Source organism: Callospermophilus lateralis, chromosome 15 (assembly GCF_048772815.1).
Source record: "Callospermophilus lateralis isolate mCalLat2 chromosome 15, mCalLat2.hap1, whole genome shotgun sequence".
NCBI classification, from domain to species: Eukaryota; Metazoa; Chordata; class Mammalia; order Rodentia; family Sciuridae; genus Callospermophilus; species Callospermophilus lateralis.
Window position 1 is genome coordinate 85,851,051 of NC_135319.1, and position 22,305 is coordinate 85,873,355.

At 48.4% G+C, this 22,305-nt stretch overlaps 1 protein-coding gene across 1 annotated transcript in view; it reads left to right on the forward strand.

Moving 5' to 3' along the window:
• Positions 1-22,305, forward strand: part of LOC143637981 (scavenger receptor cysteine-rich domain-containing protein DMBT1-like) — a 62,248-nt gene that overhangs the window by 16,630 nt on the left and 23,313 nt on the right. The window contains exons 11-21 of the mRNA XM_077105367.1: positions 2,478-2,631; positions 4,423-4,640; positions 6,264-6,581; positions 10,364-10,550; positions 12,860-13,077; positions 13,754-14,065; positions 16,297-16,450; positions 17,246-17,463; positions 18,176-18,487; positions 19,599-19,649; positions 21,264-21,579. Coding sequence (XP_076961482.1) covers positions 2,478-2,631; positions 4,423-4,640; positions 6,264-6,581; positions 10,364-10,550; positions 12,860-13,077; positions 13,754-14,065; positions 16,297-16,450; positions 17,246-17,463; positions 18,176-18,487; positions 19,599-19,649; positions 21,264-21,579 — 2,458 coding nt within the window. The remainder of the gene's footprint in view (positions 1-2,477; positions 2,632-4,422; positions 4,641-6,263; positions 6,582-10,363; positions 10,551-12,859; positions 13,078-13,753; positions 14,066-16,296; positions 16,451-17,245; positions 17,464-18,175; positions 18,488-19,598; positions 19,650-21,263; positions 21,580-22,305) is intronic.

The following is a 22,305-nucleotide window of genomic DNA, read 5'->3' on the forward strand; positions in this document are numbered from 1 at the left end:
ACCACATTTTCTTTATCAATTCATCTGTTGAAGGGCACCTAGGTTGGTTCCATAGCTTAGCTGTTATGAATTGAGCTGCTACAAACACTGATGTGGCTGTGTCCCTGTGGAATGCTGATTTTAAGTTCTTCGGGTATAGACTGAGGAGTGGGATAGCTGGGTCAAATGGTGGTTCCCTTCCAATCCCTTCCAAGTTTTCTGAGGAATCTCCATAATACTTTCCAGAGTGATTGCCCCAATTTGCAGTCCCACCAGCAATGTATGAATATTCTTGATAATTGCCATTCTGACTGGAGGGAAATAGAATTGCAGTGTGGTTTTAATTTGCATTTCTCCACTTGCTAGAGATGTTGAACATTTTCTTTCTTTTTTTTTTTTTAGAGAGAGAGAGAGAGAGAATTTTTTTAATATTTATTTTTTAGTTTTTCGGCAGATACAGCATCTTTGTTTGTATGTGGTGCTGAGGATCGAACCCGGGCCGCACACATGCCAGGCAAGCACGCTACTGCTTGAGCCACATCCTCAGCCCTGAACATTTTCTTATATATTTGCTGACCATTTGTATTTCTTCTTCTATGAAGTGATTGTTCAGTTCCTTTGCCCATTTATCAATCAGGTTATTTCATTTTTCAGGGTTAAGTTTTTTGAGTTCTTTATATATCCTGGAGATTAATGCTCTATCTGTGGTGTAGATGGTAAAGATTTTCTCCCATTCTGTGGGCTCTCTCTTTACATTCTTGATTGTCTCCTTTGCTGTGAAAAAGCTTTTTAGTTTGATATCATCCCATTTGATTCTTGATTTTACCTCTTGCACTTTAGGAATCTTATTGAGGAAGTTGGTTCCTAAGCCAACATGATGAAGATTTGGGCCTACATTTTCTTCTAGTAGGGGCAAACCCCTCTGGTCTAAACCTAGGTCCTTGATCCACTTTGAGTTGGATTTTTGTGCAGGATGAGAGATAGAGGTTCAATTTCATTCTGCTACATATAGATTTCCAGTATTCCCAGCATTATTTGATGAGAAGGCTATATTTTCTAAAATGTATGTTTATGATGCCTTTGTCTAGTAGGAGACAAATGTACTTATGTGTGTTTGTCTCTGTGTCTTCTGTCTTTTTCATTGGTCTTCATGTCTGTCTTGGTGTCAGTACCATGTGGTTCTGTTATGATAACTCTGTAGCATATTTAAGGTCAGGTATTGTGATGCCTGCTGCTTCACTTTTCTCACTAAGGATTGCTTTCGCTATTCTGGACCTCTTATTTTTCCAAATGAATTTCGTGACTGCTTTTTCTATTTATATGAAGAACGTCACTGGAATTTTAATAGGAGTTGCATTACATCTGTATATAAATGCTGAACTTTTGATGAGAGGAGCAGGTCAGAGTAGGCAGGAGGCTGACGAGAGATGTGAGAACATGGCTCCTGAGCCGGGCTCAGCCTGCCTTCTTTGGGAACAGTCCTGTAGAGAGGAGGCAGCAGCCCACCATCCCCTGCCACATGTGTGGAGAGAGTTCAGGGAGTTCCGCTCTCGAGGGCTTCAGTGTCAGGCTGACCTGGCTCTGTCATTGTGACCTACAGATGTGATTAGTGATAAAACCTAGGACAACCAGGAGCGCTACCACTTCCCAACATCCATCTCAGGAAGGACGAGCAGTCTGCAGGACTGTGATAGGACTGCAAATTGGCCAGAGGAGCAGAAAGAAGAAAACTTAAGCAACTTTACAATATGTAGGGACAAGGTCCATGAAGCTGGTTGTGTTTTCAAGCTTCCTCCAAGATCATTTGATATTCTAAGTCTCTGCTTCCTTACGTGTCACGCTGCTTTAAATGTACACATGTGTGCATATATCTAGTTGTACAAATTTGAAAACAAATATGAAAGAATCGGATTTCACTGTTATCTTGTTTACCCCTATAAGTCCAAAAAACTACAAGTTCCAGTGTGAGTACAACTGAGTTAAAGGAAACACAATCTACCAGGGAAAATGAAAAAGTACTCTGAGGGGGTCCCAGTCACAGCCTCCCCAAGCAGTGCTCCATGTCCCTTTCCCTTCATCTCGGACTCATCAGACCCCAGGATTGTTCTAGTGCCTCTTGCTCCCCAGACCCCCCCCCCCAATCTCTCCCCTACATGGGTGCACAACCTCTTGGTCTCTCCTTCCCAACCTCTCAGTCGGTAGATCTGCTCAGCCTCTCTCCCAGCATGCAAAACCCCAGGGGAGGAGGCAGTAGGCAGAGAGGACAAAGGTCACACTTCTCTATCAGGTGGTAATGAGGAGGGAAAGACAAGGAACTTTCATGAATGGTTAACACTTTTGACCCATCGGAATCAGATTGAATGCACTCTCCTTCCTAAGAGAAATGAAGGCTAAAGACGGCTCAGATGGCTCTGTGTGTTCAGCCAGGCAAGGCCACTGGACTCTACTGGACCACTGGGTGACACCATCCTGACATCTTTCTTTTCCTGTTGTTTCAGGAGGAAGTAACTCTTGTGGAGGGGTCATTTCTAGTCTCTCTGGCTCATTTTCTAGTCCACGATATCCAGAAAACTACCCAACAGACATCCAATGTGTTTGGGAAATTCATGTGGACAAAAAATTCCGCATAGAGCTCACGATTCCAAGTTTGAAGTAAGAAGACCTTTAAATATCCACATAACAATATCAGTTGTAAAATTATGACGAAGATATCTCTTTTAGTGGGAAACATTTAAGGGTGAACCCAGAAGAACACAAAACTCTACCATCTTTCCAAGTCAAATCTGGCTTACATTCATAATGTCATGCACGGAGTCACTTCTAGCTTAAAAATACTCAGTAAGTAGCTTATTAACCCACTTTGCCCATTTACCAGGTGTGAAACACCTGTAAAAATTTAATATGGGCACCTTATGGTAACTTTGAAATAATTATCATGTTTTACGGGTCTAATCCTTTGAGAAAAATAATAGGTGAATGATTAGAGGTACATATCTACCTCCCATATGCATATGAAAATATTTATGAGGGATACAAAGTCTATATTATGATTTTTTAACCCATTTTAATGTGTCTTTATCAATCTCATTGAAATATTTACAGAATTGTAAGCTTGAGACTTCGTTGGTGAACATATTCACCTTCTCTGGATAGTTTCTCTTTTGATTTTTTTTCCCCTAAAATTATCACAAAATACTCAACACATTTTCCCTTGTAATACACTGAGTACCAATAGTTTTCTTCTTAAACTTTATTTTTTAAATCTAAATTTTAAACAAACAGTAGGAGACTTTCCTTATGCACACATTGGCCCACTACTCCAGCCCCGGGACGTGCATCTTCTGAGTGTTCCACAAAGTGAAAGGAGACAGAAAAGACATTGTCTCATCCTGACATGAAGAGAACAGGTGTAGTCCTTAGTCACTGTTATATTTTTGTCTCAGTGACTTAATAGCTGACTTTTTAAAGGCTGACTGTGTGCCCACACTGTCCTGTACACCTTTATGCTTTGGGGGTTAATACAGCTCCCAAATAGATGTTGTTGTCATTCCCGTTAGAGATGAGGAAACCGACTCCCAGGGGACAATAGCTTTCCCAAGGCCAACCCACGTAGGTCTGTCAGCTCTTCACTGATCCGTGATTCCTCAAGCAGAGTCTGCACAGGACACCCTTCTTGTACACAACACCTGCGACACACTCACTGGCGAGGCTGTGGATCCCTGATAACCCAGCCTCAGCCAGGCTCTGAACTGTTGATCAGTCATGATTACACCAAGCCATGGATACAGATTGTCCAACAAAACAAACAAAATAATAAAGTCCTAAGCCACATTATCTTTGTTGGCTGAAGCCACAGGGACGTACTTATCCCACAGTGAAGGGGGAACCTGAACGTACACCTCCCCGGCCTATCATCATGGGGGCTGTGTATTTCCTCAGCATCACTCTTCATCATATCCCCCATAAATAAATGGCCACAGTGCAAATACCCTTCTATATGCTGCTATTGCTTTCATTTTAAAATTAAGTTTTTTCCTCCTAAGAATTTGGATGTTATGGAAGATACTGTGAATCGTAGAGGTAGGGACATCTGGTTGTGACACCCACTACATGCTGGTCACCAGGTGATCTGACTGTTGATTTAGCTGCAGTATTATTACAGTCATAACAAATATTGTTTTTTATTTGTTAATGTCTCATGCAGGTTGGGACTGGCCAAAACAATTAAGATTTTAAAACTTCTGTCATAAATAAGTTGCACACATTCCTCAGGGAAAGAAAAAGGAGTTCTGAGAAAGCATCTGAAAAAATTAATTAACATTTCTATGTTAGTGTGAAACTTAAGCTCTAATGCACATATTCGAGCTCTATATTGTCACACTTGGAGCATTAACATCTAGGAAGCTTCTAACCTGCCACTACCTTCCACTTCTCTTCCCGCAGGCTGGAAGATATCCTCGGCTGTCCCTATGACTCGGTGGAGATCTTCGATGGCCCCAGGATTGCCTCGCTCTCCATGGGGAAGTTCTGTGCTCCATCAGCTGTGCTATTTTTCTCCTCGTCAGACATCATGACGGTGGTGTTCCGCAGCGATTCGATGATAACCAACACCGGCTTTCATGCTCTGTTCAATGCGGTTGCACAGGGTGAAAGGGAGTCAGGTGGGAAGCCTGACTGAGCGGTTTCTCACTTGAGAGGCTCCCCTATGACAGAGGTTTGGGATTCTGTTTTCAAAGATCCTCACTCTCAGCTCCATCCGCCCTGCTCAGTACCTGCTAGATTTTCCCACAGAGGGCCCCGAGGCAAGCTACAGTAAAGTAGTGATGTGTACCCAGAGTGTAAATGGCCAGGCAGCAACCATCCTGGGGACAGCTGTAAGCTATGCAGTGTCTTCCGGCTGCATCTGCTATGGTCAGCACCTCGGGAACTGTCCAGAGTGCTGAAACGTGGGGGCCTTAGAGGTGGCGCTTTTCTCTGCCAGCTTCCACACATGGTGCCTGGTCTCACCCAAGGACAGGCTTAGGACCACTGTTCTCCATGGCCCTATAGGCAGCCATTCCAGCATTCGCCCAATTTTCAATCTGAAAGCACGCTGCCTTCCAGTTAGGGACTTCGGGGCTCAGAGGGTCCAGCAGGAGTCTTGGTAATTCTTTCAGGCCTTCAAAAAGACAAGTAGTAAGTCCCCAGCTGCAGTTTGAGTTTGTGTGATTTTCGTGAAGGGAATTTCTCTTATCTGACCTTCAAAGGCGTGTTTGAGACCTGCCCTGGGGTAAGGAACCCCCAGCATTTGCAATCAAGACCACTCTTTGACTCATGACCCCAATTCACTCATTAAATAACAGCCAGACAGGTTCTTCATGCTCCAGGCTTGTTGGAAGTGTGTGGCACAGAACAGAACCGGCTCCCTGCCCTGTGTTCCAGGGTGGGTGCCAGAAAGAGGAAGGCTCAAGACAAGAGAAGCAAGTAAATAGGAGGAGTTGGGGATAGGGATGACAAAAGGTGCAGATAAGGGCTGGGAAGAAAGGGCAGGTGGCCTAGTAAAGAGTGCCTGAGGGAAGGGGTACTGGGGGACATGGCATCCCTGAGGAGGTGACATGTGAGGAATGACAGGCAGAGAGAGCAGCAGATGCAAAGGCCTCCAGGGGAGAGCTGGACATACTGGAGCAGAGTGGAGGAGCCTTACTGTGGGCGCAGTAAGAAGAGGCTGTCCTTAGGGTAGCTCCAGGAGGCAGCGGGTAATTCCAACTGGCCACCGCCCTTTGGCCCAGAAATTGTCATTGCCATTTGATCCAGTGAAGCCACAGCCACCTTGGTGGAACAATGCCTGTCAGGGGACTAAACCTATACTTATCCAAGATACACCAAAGAAGAGCATCTGGGAATCTGCTTCCCCGGTAGCTAGGCATTTTGACACAGAGAACCACATGGAAAGATCTGCTGCAACCATGTTGCCGGGGCTGAGTTGCGTCCTTCATGCGGACACCCTGGTTGATTTATCCCTACAGCCCTCTGAGGTAGGTGCTGCTGGAGCTCCCATGTTACAGATGAGGAAACCAAAGCTCAGAGAGACAAAACAATTTGTCAAAGTTACGCAACTAGAGAGCAGTAGAACTGGGATTCAAGCCCAATTTCTGTCTCACTCTAAGCCCTTCTGCCTATCATGGAACCAAGACAGCTTTAAGGTTTGGCTCTTGTGTTGTCGGCCTTGGCCATGGCATGGGAGTTAGAAGCCACTTCCTACATTAAACTTTCAAAATTCAAAAATAAAATCCTCCTCTGTTTAGAAGATGGACCGGTGCTGCGGCTGGTGGGCGGCTCCGGCAGGTGCTCAGGACGCGTGGAGGTCCTCCACCAGGGGTCCTGGGGCACCGTGTGTGACGACCTGTGGGACCTGAAGGAAGCTGAGGTTGTGTGCAGACAGCTGGAGTGCGGACAGGCCATTGCTGCTCCTGGAAAGGCCCACTTTGGCCCAGGCTCTGGAGACATCCTCCTGGACAACATCCAGTGTTCAGGAAGTGAGAGCCACCTTGGCCAATGCCCCAGCTCTGGCTGGTCAGACCACAACTGTGGCCATCATGAGGATGCTGGTGTTGTCTGCTCAGGTACCCTCCCCTCTCACAGTGGGTTCTTTTTATGAGGGGTCTTAGTGATAGAGACCATGCATAGATAGAGTAGGGCCAGGGAATCTAAGGACAGTGGCCATCAGGTGAACATCTCTTCAGCCAGGTAGCCAGAGATTACTAAGGGGCTGACTGTTCTGAGGATAAGCACACCAGACCACTCGACTGGCTGGTCCTCTCCTCTGCACGTTTCCTAGGTGTCTTTCCTGAGAAAGCTGCATCCTTGTGCTTACTTAGGTAACATGAGGCCTGCCTGCTTCAGACCTGCCCACCCTAGAAAGCCATTTCTTTGTCTTCATAGAATTTAAGTTAGATCTCTAAGTTTGCTTATTTTCCATACATGCAGGTGCTGGGAACTGGGCTACAGATGTGACTCCTACACCCAGAGGTAGGTCCAACCCTGGGAATTTCCATCTCTGCAAAATTAAAGAGGAATCTGACCTGTGTCCTGACCAAGACTCTGGTGAACAGTGACCAGATCACTGATTTCCAATTATAGTTGCACACTGCCTCCACCCAAAGAGCTTCTGAAATTCCCTGTGTCCTGACTGTACCCAGGACCAGTCTCATCCAGGACCTCTGGAGTGACTCCCACTCATCACTAATACTTAAATCTCCCCACGTGATCCAATGTGCGGCTCAGGTTGAGAGCCAGTAGCTCAGACGAGGGACTGAGAGTCACGTTTCCCAAATGGAATTACTTTCAAAACTCACCCTGTCTAGTGGCAGAGCAAGGAGGCGCAGGAGGAGAGAGAAGAAGAATGGTTCAATCACTGTGACTGAGGAGAGGGTCAACCTGGAGAGGAGACAAGGTAGAAAGGTTTGCATCTCAGGGACGTGGGTTAGAAAATGAAAGCATGCAGAGAAACAAACAGAAACCAAGATGCATTCAATGGCAAACTCTGTTCCCACGGCTCAATAACAGACCTCTGGTAAGTAAACCATTTGGGCAGGTGCAGTGGTTCATACCTGTGATCCTAACTTGGGAGGTTGAGGCAAGAGGATCACAAGTTCAAAGTCAGGCTCAGCAACTTACTAAGACCCTGTCTCAAAATAAAAAAATAAAAAGGACTGGGGATATAGCTCAGTGGTAGGGCACCCCTGAATTCAATATCCAGCACCAAAGAGACAGAGGGGGTGGGGGGGGGAGAGAGAGAAGGAGACAAACCATCTGGGGGCTCTGCCTTGGATTCCTTGGCGTATACAACACAACAGAGTAGAACTTCTAGTAACCTACTCAAAGTCACTGCTGCAATGGCCTTCTCCCACACTCGCAATTCCATCTAGACTCAGCTCACGTGTGGCCCTGCCTCTTCTCTCTGCTTCTAAGACAGGTTCTCAGCTGCCTTCTTCCCTGACCCCAGCTCCCAGGGCCTGGCCTAGGTCCTCTCTGTCTCTGCCATTGACTGTTGCCACTGGGGGCTGGGCACTGGACGGTGCCAGGATTGAGGGTGCACCCTATGATGTTTCAGGGCCCCCAGGATGGCTGGAAGCTGTCCCTACCCGGCTGACGGCACCATGGCACATCTGTGGAAACTTAGTGGAGGTCTCCTACCCACTTTGATCCGGGGCCTGTGTGCACCCCAGGACGGACATCACCATCCCTGGAGGGCTTCACCTTCACTGTGGATGGAGCAGTGGTCCTGTGGGAAGAGGAGAGTGATTTCTCCATGCCTGACTGAGGCCCCACATTTTCATTTCACAAGGGGACCCACAATTTTATAGCAGCCCTGGAGGGAAGACAGAGCATACAGGATCCCTTCTTAGGGTCTAACGAATAGCTGAGCCCCTTTGATTCCTCCTGGCTTTCCCCTTCTTCCCTGGTGAGGAATCTGTTGTAGCCTGGGTCAGGGGGGAGGAGGCCTGGACAGGAGAAGGGAGGGTGGGGCTTCCAGTGCTGCAGCTGATTCTGCACCTAAGACCTCCTGGAGCCCAGGGTTTCAAACCTCGGGGGCCTTTCTTTCTTCCCTGTGCTCCAAGATCCCTTTTTATGAAGCATAGAGGCCTCGCTGACTGGAGAAGAGAATGGGCCATGGGAAAAAAAGAAACTGGGGGCGGGGGGTGGGAATGGGACCATTTGTGCATAAATAGTATCCAGCAAACCACTTACTGATAGAGCATGAGACCTCTATCTAGGCACAAAAATATAATACTTTTGCCATTTAATTTTCTGAAAGAAATACTGTATATCAGGCATTTAACAAAAGAAAATTGCTTCTGAGACGCTGAAGGTTGGAAAAAAATCATTGTGTTGGTCCCCAACCCTGTCCTGGGCAAAGGACAAAGGACAGGAAAGTGGACAGCATCCCTCACTTCACTGCTCTGCCCCTTGCAGCAGAACTGGCTGCAGAGCAAGATGACAGGGTAAAGGAGTTCTCAACCCTCTGCCTGGGTGCTTCAGACTCCCTCCCACCAAGCCCTCCTGTAAACTCAGGCAGGTGGCAGCATCCCAAAGAACATGCTTTCAAAAATTCCTTGCCCTCAGCCAGCCTTGTGGGGAGAGGACTGAGAATACGGGATATTGAATGTTGAAATACGTGCGACATAGAAATCAAAGCCAACAGGATGCATGAAAGGAGAAAGAAGGGACTTTAAACAAGCCCTGAAGCCCACCTTCCTTCACAGGACCCTCCGACCTACCCCTCCCACCCCTGGCTCTAGGATTCTGATTTTTCTCCTCTTAGATTCTGGCACTCGATCAATTTTTACAGACACAGTGGCATGGTCAACAAGCCCAGTGATGTTACTGTGGGTCATTCACAGTGACCAATCAGTCTCTGGACAGCCCTTGGGTTTGGTGGACCAAGCACAGAAGAGAAAAGATGTCATGCTGCTGGACACTGTCTGTGATTATCTGGTGAATCCATTGAAAGAAATGGACCAGCTCCACCCTAGATCAGGGAGAAAAGAGAGAGTGTCCACACTACTTAGTAAAACCCAAGAGTAGTAACATGTTCATTCATTTGCCCTTAATTAAGTGTGATTTTTAAATTTTTTTATTTTTAAAGTTTTTAGTTGCACATGACAGTAGAATGTATTTTGGCAGGATATACATACACACAGTATAACTTATTCTATTAGGTTCCCACTCTGTGGTCAAACACAGTGAGGAGTTACCTTGGTCATGTGGACAAATACAAGGCTAGGAAAGTTATTTCTACTGTCTTTCCTAGTCCCCTCCCCACTCGTCCAATCTATTTCCATCATTCCCTCCCCAGCCTCCCTTGTTTTGCAAGTGTGATTTTATGATGCTCAGCTCTCTCCTGGTTTTCTCTGTATTTTGCAGCTGCTGATGCTCAAGTGCCTATACCAAAAGGTAACCCTCTTCATTGAAATCATGGTCTATAAAGCATCAAGTGAGATCATTTTGATAATTCATAAAAACAGAATGGACTTCTATCTGTCCACTCTGCCATGAGGGGGAGGAATGGGTGGGATCGAGCCCTCACAGAGGGGTGGGCTGTCCACGCCTGAGTTGAGCTGGTTTGTGTGACAGGAACCTGGGGAGAGCATTAAAGAAGTACAGCCTGGACACACCCACATGTCACCTGCATGTGTCCAGTCCTTTTCCAGTCTCACCCACAGTTGATTGTAAGGTCCCACTTTCATCCTCCCACATGCCCCCTGAGAGGTGTACACCTGCACCAGCCAAGCCACAGCCATGCCCAGACCAGCATAGTCCCTCCCCTTTTTGTGATTCTGCTGTTGAGCTTGATGGAATTCTGGTTCCTGCATCTGGGAAAATGCAGGGTGCATGCCCGTAGAGGCCGACCACGGTCTCTCTTCTGCTCTCACAGAGGGAAGTAACTCTTGCGGGGGAGTGCTTTCGAGCCTCTCAGGCTCCTTCTCCAGTCCTTGGTATCCTACAAACTACCCCACCGATGTGGAGTGCATCTGGGTGATACATGTGGCTGAGAAGTTCCACATACAGCTGACCATCCCAAGCCTTAGGTGAGTGGCCTCGCCTCTCTCTACTTCAAAAGCCAGGTGGAATATGACCCTGGGGTCTCCTCAAAGAGGCAGCCTTTCTGTGGCTCAAATCCTTTCACATTTGGGTGAGAACTGGTCTGATCACCTGGGCTGTGAGGGTCTTTCAGTCATTTTGCTCAACTTCCTTTGCAATGAGAGAATATCCCATGAAGAGCGGCCCCTGGAGCCCCTGCGGGGTGGCCACACCTCACCCCTCCACCTCAGCCAGCTCAGCAGAGGCACAGGCTGCTTCTCCCTGCTGAATCCAGATCTGCTTTGCTCTTCTCCGCTGCCCCATCTTTGTTCCCTTTAAGGCACCCAAGGCAAATCTGGTTTCTCTTCCCTCCATGAATTTCTACCACGTCTCTGCTGAGATTTTCTTCTACAAATTGAGCAGCTCATTTATTCCTCCATTTATGAACCTCACACTTCCTACTTCTTTCTCCAATCACTACCCATTTTAAAGGAATTTATCCTATTTTAATGTATATTTATATGTCCCTGTATACATTTGACCATCAGTATCCACAGGGGATTGGTTTCGGGTCCCCCACCTACCCTTAGCTACCAAGCCTACAGATGCTCAAATCCTCTAATAAGTCAGAACCCACACATCCTCCTGTGTACCCCAAATCACCTTGGATGACTGACCAACCTGATTCAAAGTCAATGCTGTGCAAGCAGCTGGGACACTGTAATGTTAGGGAATCAAGATAAGAAAAAAGTCTGCAGTTTTAGGACTGATTTAGTACAGATGCAGTTTTTTTTTCAAGTATTTGTGATCCACGGTTGATTGCATCCTCAGGTGCAGAACCCACAGGTGTGCAGGGCCAGTTGGAGATATATATATATATATATATATATATAATTCATTCATACACCATACACATGAGTAACTTTCTAAAAAAAATTACCTCCCCACCTGTCTACACTGGTTGTATCTGGGTTATTCTCTCTTCTTGACTTTGTCCTACAGTATGTCTCAGATCTCTGCTGCTTCTTCCTGCCTGCGATCATCAGCCACAGCAGCACAGGGTCTGAATGGCTAACTGCTGTCTTCAGAAGCATAAAAAGTGCAGACAGTAGAACAAAGGGTAGAGTCCACTGGTGTCTCCTGGCTGACAAATTCATTTTGGTTAGAGAGGACATAAAGGAACATCAGGGGTTACACATTATGAGCAGTCTATGTTTATCATCCATTCATTCAATGTGCATTTATCTGTAGAAAACAATGTGAGGAGATTTGGTATCACATATTTCAAATATAGGAAATTTAAAGTTCTAATGGTTTATTAAGACACAGCATCTCATTTTATCACTTCTGGAAAATAGTTATTCCAAAGAACTGTAGTGGCTCACATCCCCTCTAATGAAAAGGTCGCTATTTCAAGGTAAAGTTCCTACTCCAGTTCTGAAGCACACAACCAAGAAAGCATTCAGTGTGTTGCCTAGAACCAGAGCACAGTTGTTAATTTGGGAGGGTTCTATGTTTTTAAGTCTAGATTTATCAATATTTGCTTTTTGTTTCTCAAGACATAAAATTAGTTATGATTTACAATGAGGTTCGGAACTTGAAGAGATTTTACCACTTATAGGACTTATGTGGATTGAGCCCCACTCTGTGAGGGCCTGGTCTAGGAGTGAGCTTATCACACCAAACAAGGCAGACAAGCCCTCTTTCATCCTGTTTGCATCCTAGAGGGAAAGACAGTGCTCAGATAAACCAAAAACTAAGTGGACAATCTCAGGTAGCAATAAGTTGACAAGTGCTGTGAAGAAAAATCCACACGTCTACAGTTGTGGGCTAGAGGATGAGGAGGGAGAAGCAGTGGAGGGAATGGTCAAGAAGCCTCTGGTCATCCAGGTGGGATGGAACCTGTGTGAAAGCATTTGGTTTGGACCAGGCAGTTTGGGGCACTGGTGGGAGGAGTCCACCCAACGAGGCCTGGAGCTTTCTACAGCTCTCATTATTTCTCCACGCTCAGGAGTCTCCGTGATTATGACTCAGTGAGCCCCTGTTGAACACTGACCACCACCCAGGGAGTGGCAGGATTTGAACTGAAGAGTCAGGGGACATTGAGGAGACACTCAAGGTAGAGAGAAAAGGGGTGGGGGAAGCTGAGAGCCAGGATTCCAGGTGGGAGGTCACTTAAATGGACCAGGAGAGAGATGGGAGTCGGATACCTGGGTGGTCCTTCAAAGGTCACGCGGTTAGCAGGGGCCGGTTGGGAGAAGATGGCAGGATGCCTGCCCAGATCTCCTGGGAATCTAACGTTGCCTTCCTGTCCTAGACTAGAGGACGTCTATGGATGTCCCTATGACTTTGTGGAAGTGTTTGATGGACGGCAAGCTGCCTCGCTCTCCATGGGCAGATTTTGTGCTGGGGAAGAGCTCACATTCCTCTCGTCTTCGAATATCATGACCGTAGAGTTCAGAAGTGATGCCATGATCACCAGCCCGGGGTTTTATGCTCTGTACAACACCATTCCGCAAGATGAAAGCGAGAGTGGTGGGTATCTTGACATGAGCCTTACAGGAGTCACGTCTAACTCGCATCCTGTCCTGAATCTAATCTGAGGAATCACCCCCACTGCTGACAACCTTAGGGACATCCACACAAGCCCCAGACACAGTCCTCACCCCTGCTCTGCCGCCCAGTGTCACCCCCACTGAAGAAACAGATGGCCGAGGTCTCCTATCTTGCACTGGCTGTGTGTGTGTTGGCAAAGGACCCAAATGAGAGTCTCCTTCTCCGAGGGAAGGAAAACCAATCTGGACCAAAACTGTGGGAAACTGCAACTAGCAGCCCACCTGCTCCCAGCTGAACTCAGTACAAAACCATCCAGATCATTTCCAGGTCTTTGAGGTCCTCCCACCAGGCACAGGGAACACGTCCCTGCACTCGGGTGGCTCACGCCTGGGGGCTGTGTAAGTTGTTGTCCAGCTGGGATACTTTTATGAGTTTAAAAGAGATTCTAAAATAATTAGCAGGCATTGATTGGTCTTCCCCCGTCATGGCCAGGACTGTTCCAGGTAAATCAGGACACAGGGACCCACTTCCTAGGGGCTCAGAGTCTAGCAGGGGAACCGTGGCCCACGTGCCAGAAAACGCGTTCTGCCTGCAGAAGGTCCTAGGGTTGTGGACAGCACCACAGCTCAGAAGCCCCCGTTTTCCTGTCCCCTAGAGATGTCCCTGCGACTGGTGAACGGCAGCCACAGGTGTGAGGGCCGGGTGGAGGTCTTCTACAACGGCACCTGGGGCACGGTGTGCGATGACAGCTGGGATCTGAAGGACGCCAGGGTGGTGTGCCAGCAGCTCGGCTGTGGCGAGGCCCTGTCAGCCCCAGCTCAGAGCTACTTTGACGGGGGCACTGGTCACATCATGCTGGATGACGTACGGTGCACAGGGAACGAGGCCAAGGTGTGGCGGTGCACACACAACGGGTGGCTCTCCCACAACTGTGGGCACCACGAGGACGCCAGCGCCATCTGCTCCGGTGAGCACCTGTGAGCACACCGCACACCTCAGCGGGGAAGTCACCCACCGGTAGCCTCTGGGAAGGGACATGTCAACAGCAGCAGGCAATGAGTCCAGGCAAGCGCTGGGCGTCAGGCCAGCTTCTTAAGTCAATTTGCTTAAGAGTTAGTTCCCTCTTCGACTGCGGCACCTGTAAAATGTTGACGGCTCCCCGCAGAAAGTTGAGGTGACTCAATAGAGAGTTAGTCTCAGCAGATGTCCTACTCCTGGAGGGACCTCCAGGGCATCAGTGACTACTGCTCTCCTGAGTAGGAAGAGGAGTTGGTGCCCATCGAGTGCTTAGCCATGCCAACCTCTTGTGGCATCCTGTGCCCTCACACTCCTATTTAATCTTCCCAGCCTCTAATGGAGACTACAGGCATCTGCCCTTGACAAGGCAGCACAGGCCTGTCCAGGATCACACGTGGGTCTTATGGTCTCGCCAAGGCCCTGTGCTCAGGACAGCTCACCCCATCAGGAAAGCCCAGTCAACCCAGAAACTTGCCAAAAGCAAACATGTAGCATCTGAGTCCCCAAGCGCAAAGTGTGCTCCCTCACCAGGAGGCACTGATCTTTTACCCAACTCTAATGAGTTTCGACACCATGTCACCAACTGCCCAGAATAGAATATGCTTGATCCTGAACAAATTGCTCGATTTTTTTCATGAATTGTGTGAACACCTTACTCAATCCTCTCTCACTCTCTCACCGACTTCTGAATAGGTATTGGTGGCAATCCAAAGGGAGGACCAACAGGTACTGTTTTTCCATATGGTTCGACCAGTTGCCAGGTCCCTGGTGTATGTGAATCCTGGCTACTGTTTAATCCTGAGGTTGGGGCACAGTCCAGTGGAGTTCTCTGTGGCTAATTAACAAGAGCAGTGCTGTCCATTAGGACTGACAAAATGGTGGGGCCGAGGGGCTGCAGAGGGTGGGAAGAAAGGCAAGAGGGAGGGAAGGAGCAGATTCACCAGAGATACGACCTGTCAGCCACGGGGACTCTGAGCCAGGATCTGCTGCGAAGAGAAGGCTGACTGCTTGCAGCCATGGCCGTGTGTGAGATGCTGGAGGGAGCGAGACAATGAGAACCCCAGGCCAGCCCTGAACAAGCTGTATGGGTGACACCCATCCGCACACTTGGTGTTCAAAGGTCCAAGCTCTTGAGAAGCCAGAGTCATTTCTGTCCACTGGGGGACAGAGAAATCATAGTATTGGAGGCCAGTGCTCTGAGTATTTTAAAGGAGTGTTCTGGACAGAGACCCTCACTCATGGTGTTACTCTTGCTCTGTATTTTCACAGGTGTCACTGATGACAGTCCCTTTACAGGTACTTCAGCTCATGCAAGCTCCCCGTGTGGTCCCATGTGTGTTTCACTTCAGTGTCAACTCTTCCTGTAACTGGACAAATGTCCTTTCTTCCTTTTGTATTTGAGAAGTAGCTGGACAGAGCCCTTTAATCCCTTCCATACCAAGGCCAATATTGCAGCCATACACTGGATGCTTTATGTAACCTTGATCTTAATGTCAGCTAGGATTTGTATATAATTATCAAAAGATAATTTTGGTATATTAAAATTTTATAAGAATTTATTTGAACAGAGAGCCATTTTGAATTGAACATCTCCTAACCGGAGCAGTTCGGGGGCTCCACTGAGGGGAAGACTTTGATAGGGTGAACCCAGAAGCAAAGCAAAGAAAATATTGGATTGGGAATTGGGCAGTGGCCTTCTTTAGATCATTTCAGCGGGAAGTGCCTAGTTAGGGTTCAGAGAATAGTCTCTGATCGACAAAGACCAATCATAATGAGCTGAGTTTTGGTGTGCTTGTAGGAATCCAGGGCACTTGATCAGTTTCGTGTCCTTCCAATTCATTATTTTAACAAATACCACAAGGGATTGTCTCATACAAGCTGTTGTATAACATGCTAAACTGAGAAAGGCTACTCAGGTTTGCCCTGTCTGGGCACAAGGTCCGTAAAGCCCGTTCAACCCTGTGTACAATCATCCTCTCCTCACAAGAACACCGGAATGGTCTTCATTGGCCCAGGGGGACAGTGTTGGGAGCTTAGGGAGGGTCTGCAAAGCTGACTTTTCTGCAGAAGCAGACCTAGACCATGTTTTCCTGCTTCTGTTCTCATTACGTCCCCCTTGAGTGGCTAAAGTCAGCAGAAGTCAGTGCCCTCCTAATGGGGCTTCTTGACTGTTTCTTACAGATGAGAACTTCCACTGTGGGGGTTTGCTCACAAATGACTCAGGCTCCTTCTCCAGTCCTTGGTATCCTAAAAAATACCCCACGAATGTGGTATGTGCCTGGGACATACAAGTGGACACCAGGGCGCACATCAAACTTACATTTCAAGTGGTCAAGTAAGTACATGTTCCCCACTTTCACTAATGTTGTCACGCAGTTATGTACAGCAGTTTATCTGTTCTCCTCCATCCATCCCTCTCAAAAATACACAAACAAAAACTCCCATATTTAATCCTCAAAGGTGAACTCCACCTGAATTTTTAACGTCAACATTTTAAATGTACAGATCTTTTAGCCCAGCAATTCCAGCCCCAGGAATTAGGTCTACAGAGAGTCTCACGTGCACTGAAAATAATCGTGGCAACTTGCGCATAGTAGCAATAGATTGGAAACAGTCTACCGTCCATCAGTAGGGGATCATTTAAATAGATTTCCATATATCTACATGTTGCTGTCATGCACATAGTGAGTCTTGATATAAAATGGGCTGCAAGAAACCACAGACCATTAAATAATCTGTGCGTAGGCAGTCTCTGGAAGAAATAAAAAGAAGCCATTCACTGGAACTGCTTCTGGGAAGCAGAAAGAAGAGAGGGGGGCCTACTCGGGGGCGGGAGGAGATTTTCACTTTTCACCATAAGTCAGCAACACCACTTAAATTCTATTCCCTGTGCTTGTGATATATAAGGAACAAACGCTATTGAATTATAACTTTAAAAATTTAAAGGTATTTGAAGCAGGAAGGTCCCTTTTGCCCACGTCAGTAGGGTCAGCAGGAAAGGCTCCAACCTATGTGAAGAGCTGTCGGCTTCAGGTGGCTTTCCCAACCCCTCCTGAGCTGACCTGGGTCACTGCCGCCTGGGTGAAAAGCCCCCGTGGGTGGAGTTTGAATGACACTTTTCACTTCACAGAATGGAAAACTTCTACGGCTGTCCTTACGACTTCATCGAAGTCTTCGATGGCCCACAAAGTGAATCTTTTTCCCTGGGGAGGTTCTGCTCAGGGACAACCCCAGTATTTACCTCCTCCTCCAATCGCTTGACCGTGGTGTTCCACAGCGACGCAATCGTCACCAACATGGGCTTCTACGCATCTTATGAGTCCCTAGTTTACAACGAGAACGACACGGGTAAGTCCTTCTGTCATTTTAGCACCTGGCCCTGCTTGGCAATGACAGTGAAGTTGGATGCCCTCCTCGGGGGACTGGGCACTAGGGTTTTAAAAGGGTTTCCCAAGGCCTCTGGGAGTCACATCTCCCAAGGAGTGGCTTGAGAACCTGGCCGAGCACCCACGGTCCCCTACACTAAGGCGCCGCATGTGTCTTCTGATGTCAGGGACGGCTGCTCAGCCCTGCTTGGAGTCTCCTTAGTCAAAACTGTGTCTGAGAACACGATTCTCCCTGGGAGCAGCCACAGTGCTGGTGGACCTGGTGATTTTCACTTTACAGAAGGATTTCAGGGCCCTTCGTGACCTCTGTGAAGTAGGCAATCCAATCTGGGGAATAAAGCTTTTAAAAATACGCACCCCACCCCTTGGGCTGGGGCTGTAGCTCAGTGGTAGAGCACTTGCCTCACATGTGGGAGGCACTAGGTTGTGTCCTCAGCCCCACATAAAAATAAACTAATAAACAAAGATATTGTATCCATCTACAACTAAAAAAATATTCCCCCTGGAAAAAAGTCGACATGAGAGATCAAACCTAAAGTGCTGTTGCAGCCAGCTTTAACCCACAAGGGTCTCCTCTCCATGCACGAGGACTAGAGGAAGTGCCCTCATTACCCTCTGGCCCAGCATCCAAGGGCAGCCCCAGGGTGGTGACCGAGCACGTCTCCCTTTCCCAGATGTGGTCCTGAGGCTGACCGACGGCGGCCACCCGTGCGAGGGCCGGGTGGAGCTGCACTACAATGGCAGCTGGGGCACCGTGTGTGACGACAGCTGGGACCTGCTTGACGTCCAGGTGGTGTGCAAGCAGCTGGGCTGTGGCGAGGCCCTTGCAGCCCCTGGGCGGGCCCATTTCAAGCGAGGTGTGGGCCCCATCGCCCTGGATGATGTGGAGTGCGTGGGGACAGAAGCCAGGCTGTGGCAGTGCCTGCACAGTGGCTGGTTCACCCACAACTGTGGCCACCATGAGGACGCTGGTGCCGTCTGCTCAGGTGGGTTTTGGACTTGTGTGCATGGAGTGGAGAGAGTGGCATTCCTGCTCCAAGCCTTGTGCCAACCCCGCACAGAGCAGCCAGGAATCCCGGACTGTCCCCAGGCCACTGTTCCCTGTGGCAGCCACTTGGATCTCCAGTGTACCCACTTGCTACCCACACTGTAGTTTTTAAAACCCTTTCCTTTCAACGGGCTCTTCTATTTTTACTTACATGAATTCCTTGTATACAGAAACTTCACATCACCACCATAAATTGAAGAGCTCAGATCTTTCCTGGCAGCCAGCAGCCCAGGTCCTAATCCAGGGCTCTGATTCCTTTTCCAACCATTCAAATTTCTGCAGATTAATCTAGCAGTTGGAGTCAAAAGTCCCCACCCATCTCTTCATCCTTCTGGGTTTGGCTGGGGAAAGGCAAACTGACCAATCAGCTACAGAGGGTAGGAGGAAGGGGGTGGCGTGCTGGATGGTGCTGTGGGGAGAGGAGAAGAGAAGCCAAGGGACAGAATCAGTGTTCTGAGGAGAGCAGAAGCTGAAGCCACACGCTGAGTGGGACATCAGAGGACAGGGCTGGGGGCTTGAAGAGCCGGGAGGTTTGGAGCCGGGCTTTTAGCTGCCTGGGGTGAGTCAGAGGTGCCTGAAGGAGCATCTTTCTCCTCCATCCCTACCCTGGAGTTCCATGGCCAGCTCCATGGTCCACACAGCCTTTCCTGTCCCTCCCTGCACTGAGGGTGCCAGTGTGCTTCCTGGAGACAAATGTGACGCCACTCTTTACAGCTGACATTCACTCTGGGAGGCAAGACAGCCCCCCCCCCCACACACACACAGGAAGAATTACAACACCAAAGCAGCTGGAGAGGTGCTCCACACATGGCGACCATGGCTGTGGCCAACTTACCAAAAGAAAGAAAAGAAAATGACAGTGCAGGGTCTAGCCGCAGGGCAGAAGTGAACCCAGAGATCCAGGACACCCGGGGTTTGTAACCATGGTAACACAGGGCCATTCTCAGAGGCCTGGGTGGGGTGCATCTGGTCTGGGTTCTCCCCAGGTCTACTCTGGGGTCAGGAGGGTGACGGAGATGACCAACCTGCACTTCCTATGTCTTTCGTAGCCTCTCGGCCTAGCCCAACACCAGCAGCTGCTGTGCGCTACACAACTTCAGGTAATTTCAGTTGTTTTTAATGAATTGGCTGCCACTTGCCTTAGTATAGTCGCCCTGGGTAGAATGGTGGTGGTTTAGGGGTCAAACGCCCTCTCTTCATCATTAGCCAGCTGTGAGCCTCTAGCCAATCTCCAAACTGCTTCCTGCCTCAGTTTCCTCCCCTGGATGAGGTTGAGAAGGACGGTAGCATTTGTCCATGGGCTCTGCTGGAATTCACTGGCTTTCTCAGCACAGTGGTGAGGACAGGGCTTGCCAAGAGGCAGGGCCAACATAAGACATCAGCCATGGTCTGCTCAGCTCTTCCAAGGCCAGGGCACTGCAAGGATTCATCTTTGTACACTTCCTTTTGCTTGAGAGAAGTGTTAATATTGAAGAAGCTGAAAACATCACTTTTTAGTTTGCTCCTGGCTGTTTACATTTCAAATTTATTCAGCTGTTCTTCCCAGGCTGATCTTTAAGTGCAAAGTCCAATATAGGGAAGAGCTGGGGAAAAGAAATGACCCCAAACCCTCAGAGGAAGCTCTGGGGAGGTTATTTCTGGACACACACACCTGCTGGAGTACTGTGTGCAGAGAAAGACCCAGCTGGGGAGTCTCATTTAGAATCAGAAACTGCCCACAGATAATGCAGAAGGTGGAGAGCCCACTGGCAGCGGACTAAGTTAAATGTTTGACATTGGACTAAGATGTTATATTTTTTTCCTTTTGCTTTCTATCTGTCCTTAGCATCTTTTCCAAAGCCGACAGAGGTGCCCATATCAACAGGTAATCAATCCTTTCTCCTCTCTTCAGTTGCTTTCCCTTCATAGAGTTTCAGCTCAGAAAGACTCCAGCAGTGCTGTGGGAAGAAGGATCCCAGGTGGACACACCGTCCACTTCCATCTTCCTCCCTGGCCTCAGGCTGGCCCTATAAATGGCAGCTGCTGGAGGGTGGGCTGGTAATGTCTGGGTTCACCTAGAAAATCTATGATTAGAAGGGAGAGGGAGGAAACAGATGTGAGATGCAACACCGGCTTGTGAGATGGTTTGGAAGTTGCCAACTAGAAAGGCTCAGAGCATCTTGCTGACCCCAAATCTCCTCCCAGCCCCCACCCAGGAACTCACCTTGGCTGTGTTCTGAACACACCCAGTTTTTTAATCCCTTTCGTAACACTGCCCTTTGAAAATGGGTGGCACCTGCAGTGGCTGCCCTTCACATTCCCTGGAATGACTTTACATATGGGTCACACTTGATCCTGGGGACAACATAGATGACAGCTATTGTCATTGTCACTTGGTCAACATGTGCAAGGGTGCACACGCATGCGTGCACACACACACACACACACACACACACAACTTAGTGTGTGCCTGGTTACTTCTTGTGAAAAATCCAACAAACTCTTTGTCAGGAACCACAACTCCACAACCCACAGTGAAAGGAGGGCTACAGAGTGGGGCAGCTCACAGTCCAGTTGGCCATGGAAGGCACACGGTGTGGTCCCCAAGACAAAAGTAAAGGAGATGAAATGAAGGGGAGAAGGGATTCGTTATCCTTTGCTGTCAGCGCACACCCCAGGAAATGGCCTTTCTGGATGGGCCCTTATGAAGGGTGTCCTTTGGATTGTCCACCTAGGTCTGGGCCTACGGCTGGCAAATGGGTCAAGCAGGTGCGAGGGCCGCGTCGAGGTCTTCCACAGCAACACCTGGGGCACTGTGTGTGATGACAGCTGGTCCATCGAGGATGCCCATGTGGTCTGCAGACAGCTTGGCTGTGGCCTGGCTTTATCTGCCCTCCCAGGGGCCAGCTTCAGCCCTGGGTCAGGCAGCATCCTCCTTGATGATGTCCACTGCACAGGAAGTGAGGCCTCCCTGGAACAGTGCCCCCACGGCAGCTGGTTCACCCACAACTGTGGGCACCATGAAGATGCTGGTGTCATCTGCTCAGGTGAGTGGTGGCTCAGAGTACCTTGCTGACGCCAAATCTCCTCCCAGTGACGCCTCTTGGCCAGTGTCACAGATGCCCAGGCCAGGTAGAATATGCAAACGACTTCATGCCTTCAGCCTACCCCATGTCCTTGACAGGGAATTTCTGTTCCAACTCTGAAAAATACATCAGCTGTTTAGCATATAGGGTGGCCTGGTCCACTTGAGCGTCTATGAAGGTGACTCGGTTATAAAATAAAGACAACAATAGTACTCATGTCATAGATTTGTTGGAAGGATTAAATAAGACAGTCCACATAGAACATTTACTTGAGCATCTGACAAACCACTGATACACAAAAGTATTCCTACGTTGCAGATGCGTCATTTTAGTTACTGAGGGAAATTCTATCAGAATCACTGCTGCAGAGATTTTAGCCAGGTGAGAACCACAACAGAGGGGACAGCTCTGACGCTCAAGGATTGGTCATGCTCCGCTTCCTCCAGTCATGTTTAAACAGAGAAAATGTCCTTCAGACCTCCGCACCATCTGGTCTCTAATGTCACACCGCCCGGTGTCTCCTTTATCTCTGCAGGTTCTGAAGCTGCTGAGCATCCAGGTATCTGTGAGTTGGTGTCTGTTATTTGCTGACTGGTGACTCTTGTCTAATGCAGGGTCCTACAGTGGGTTTCCCTTTGAAGCTTTAAGGGGGCTTGACAATGCCCTGAGCACAGACTCTTCTGTAAGGACC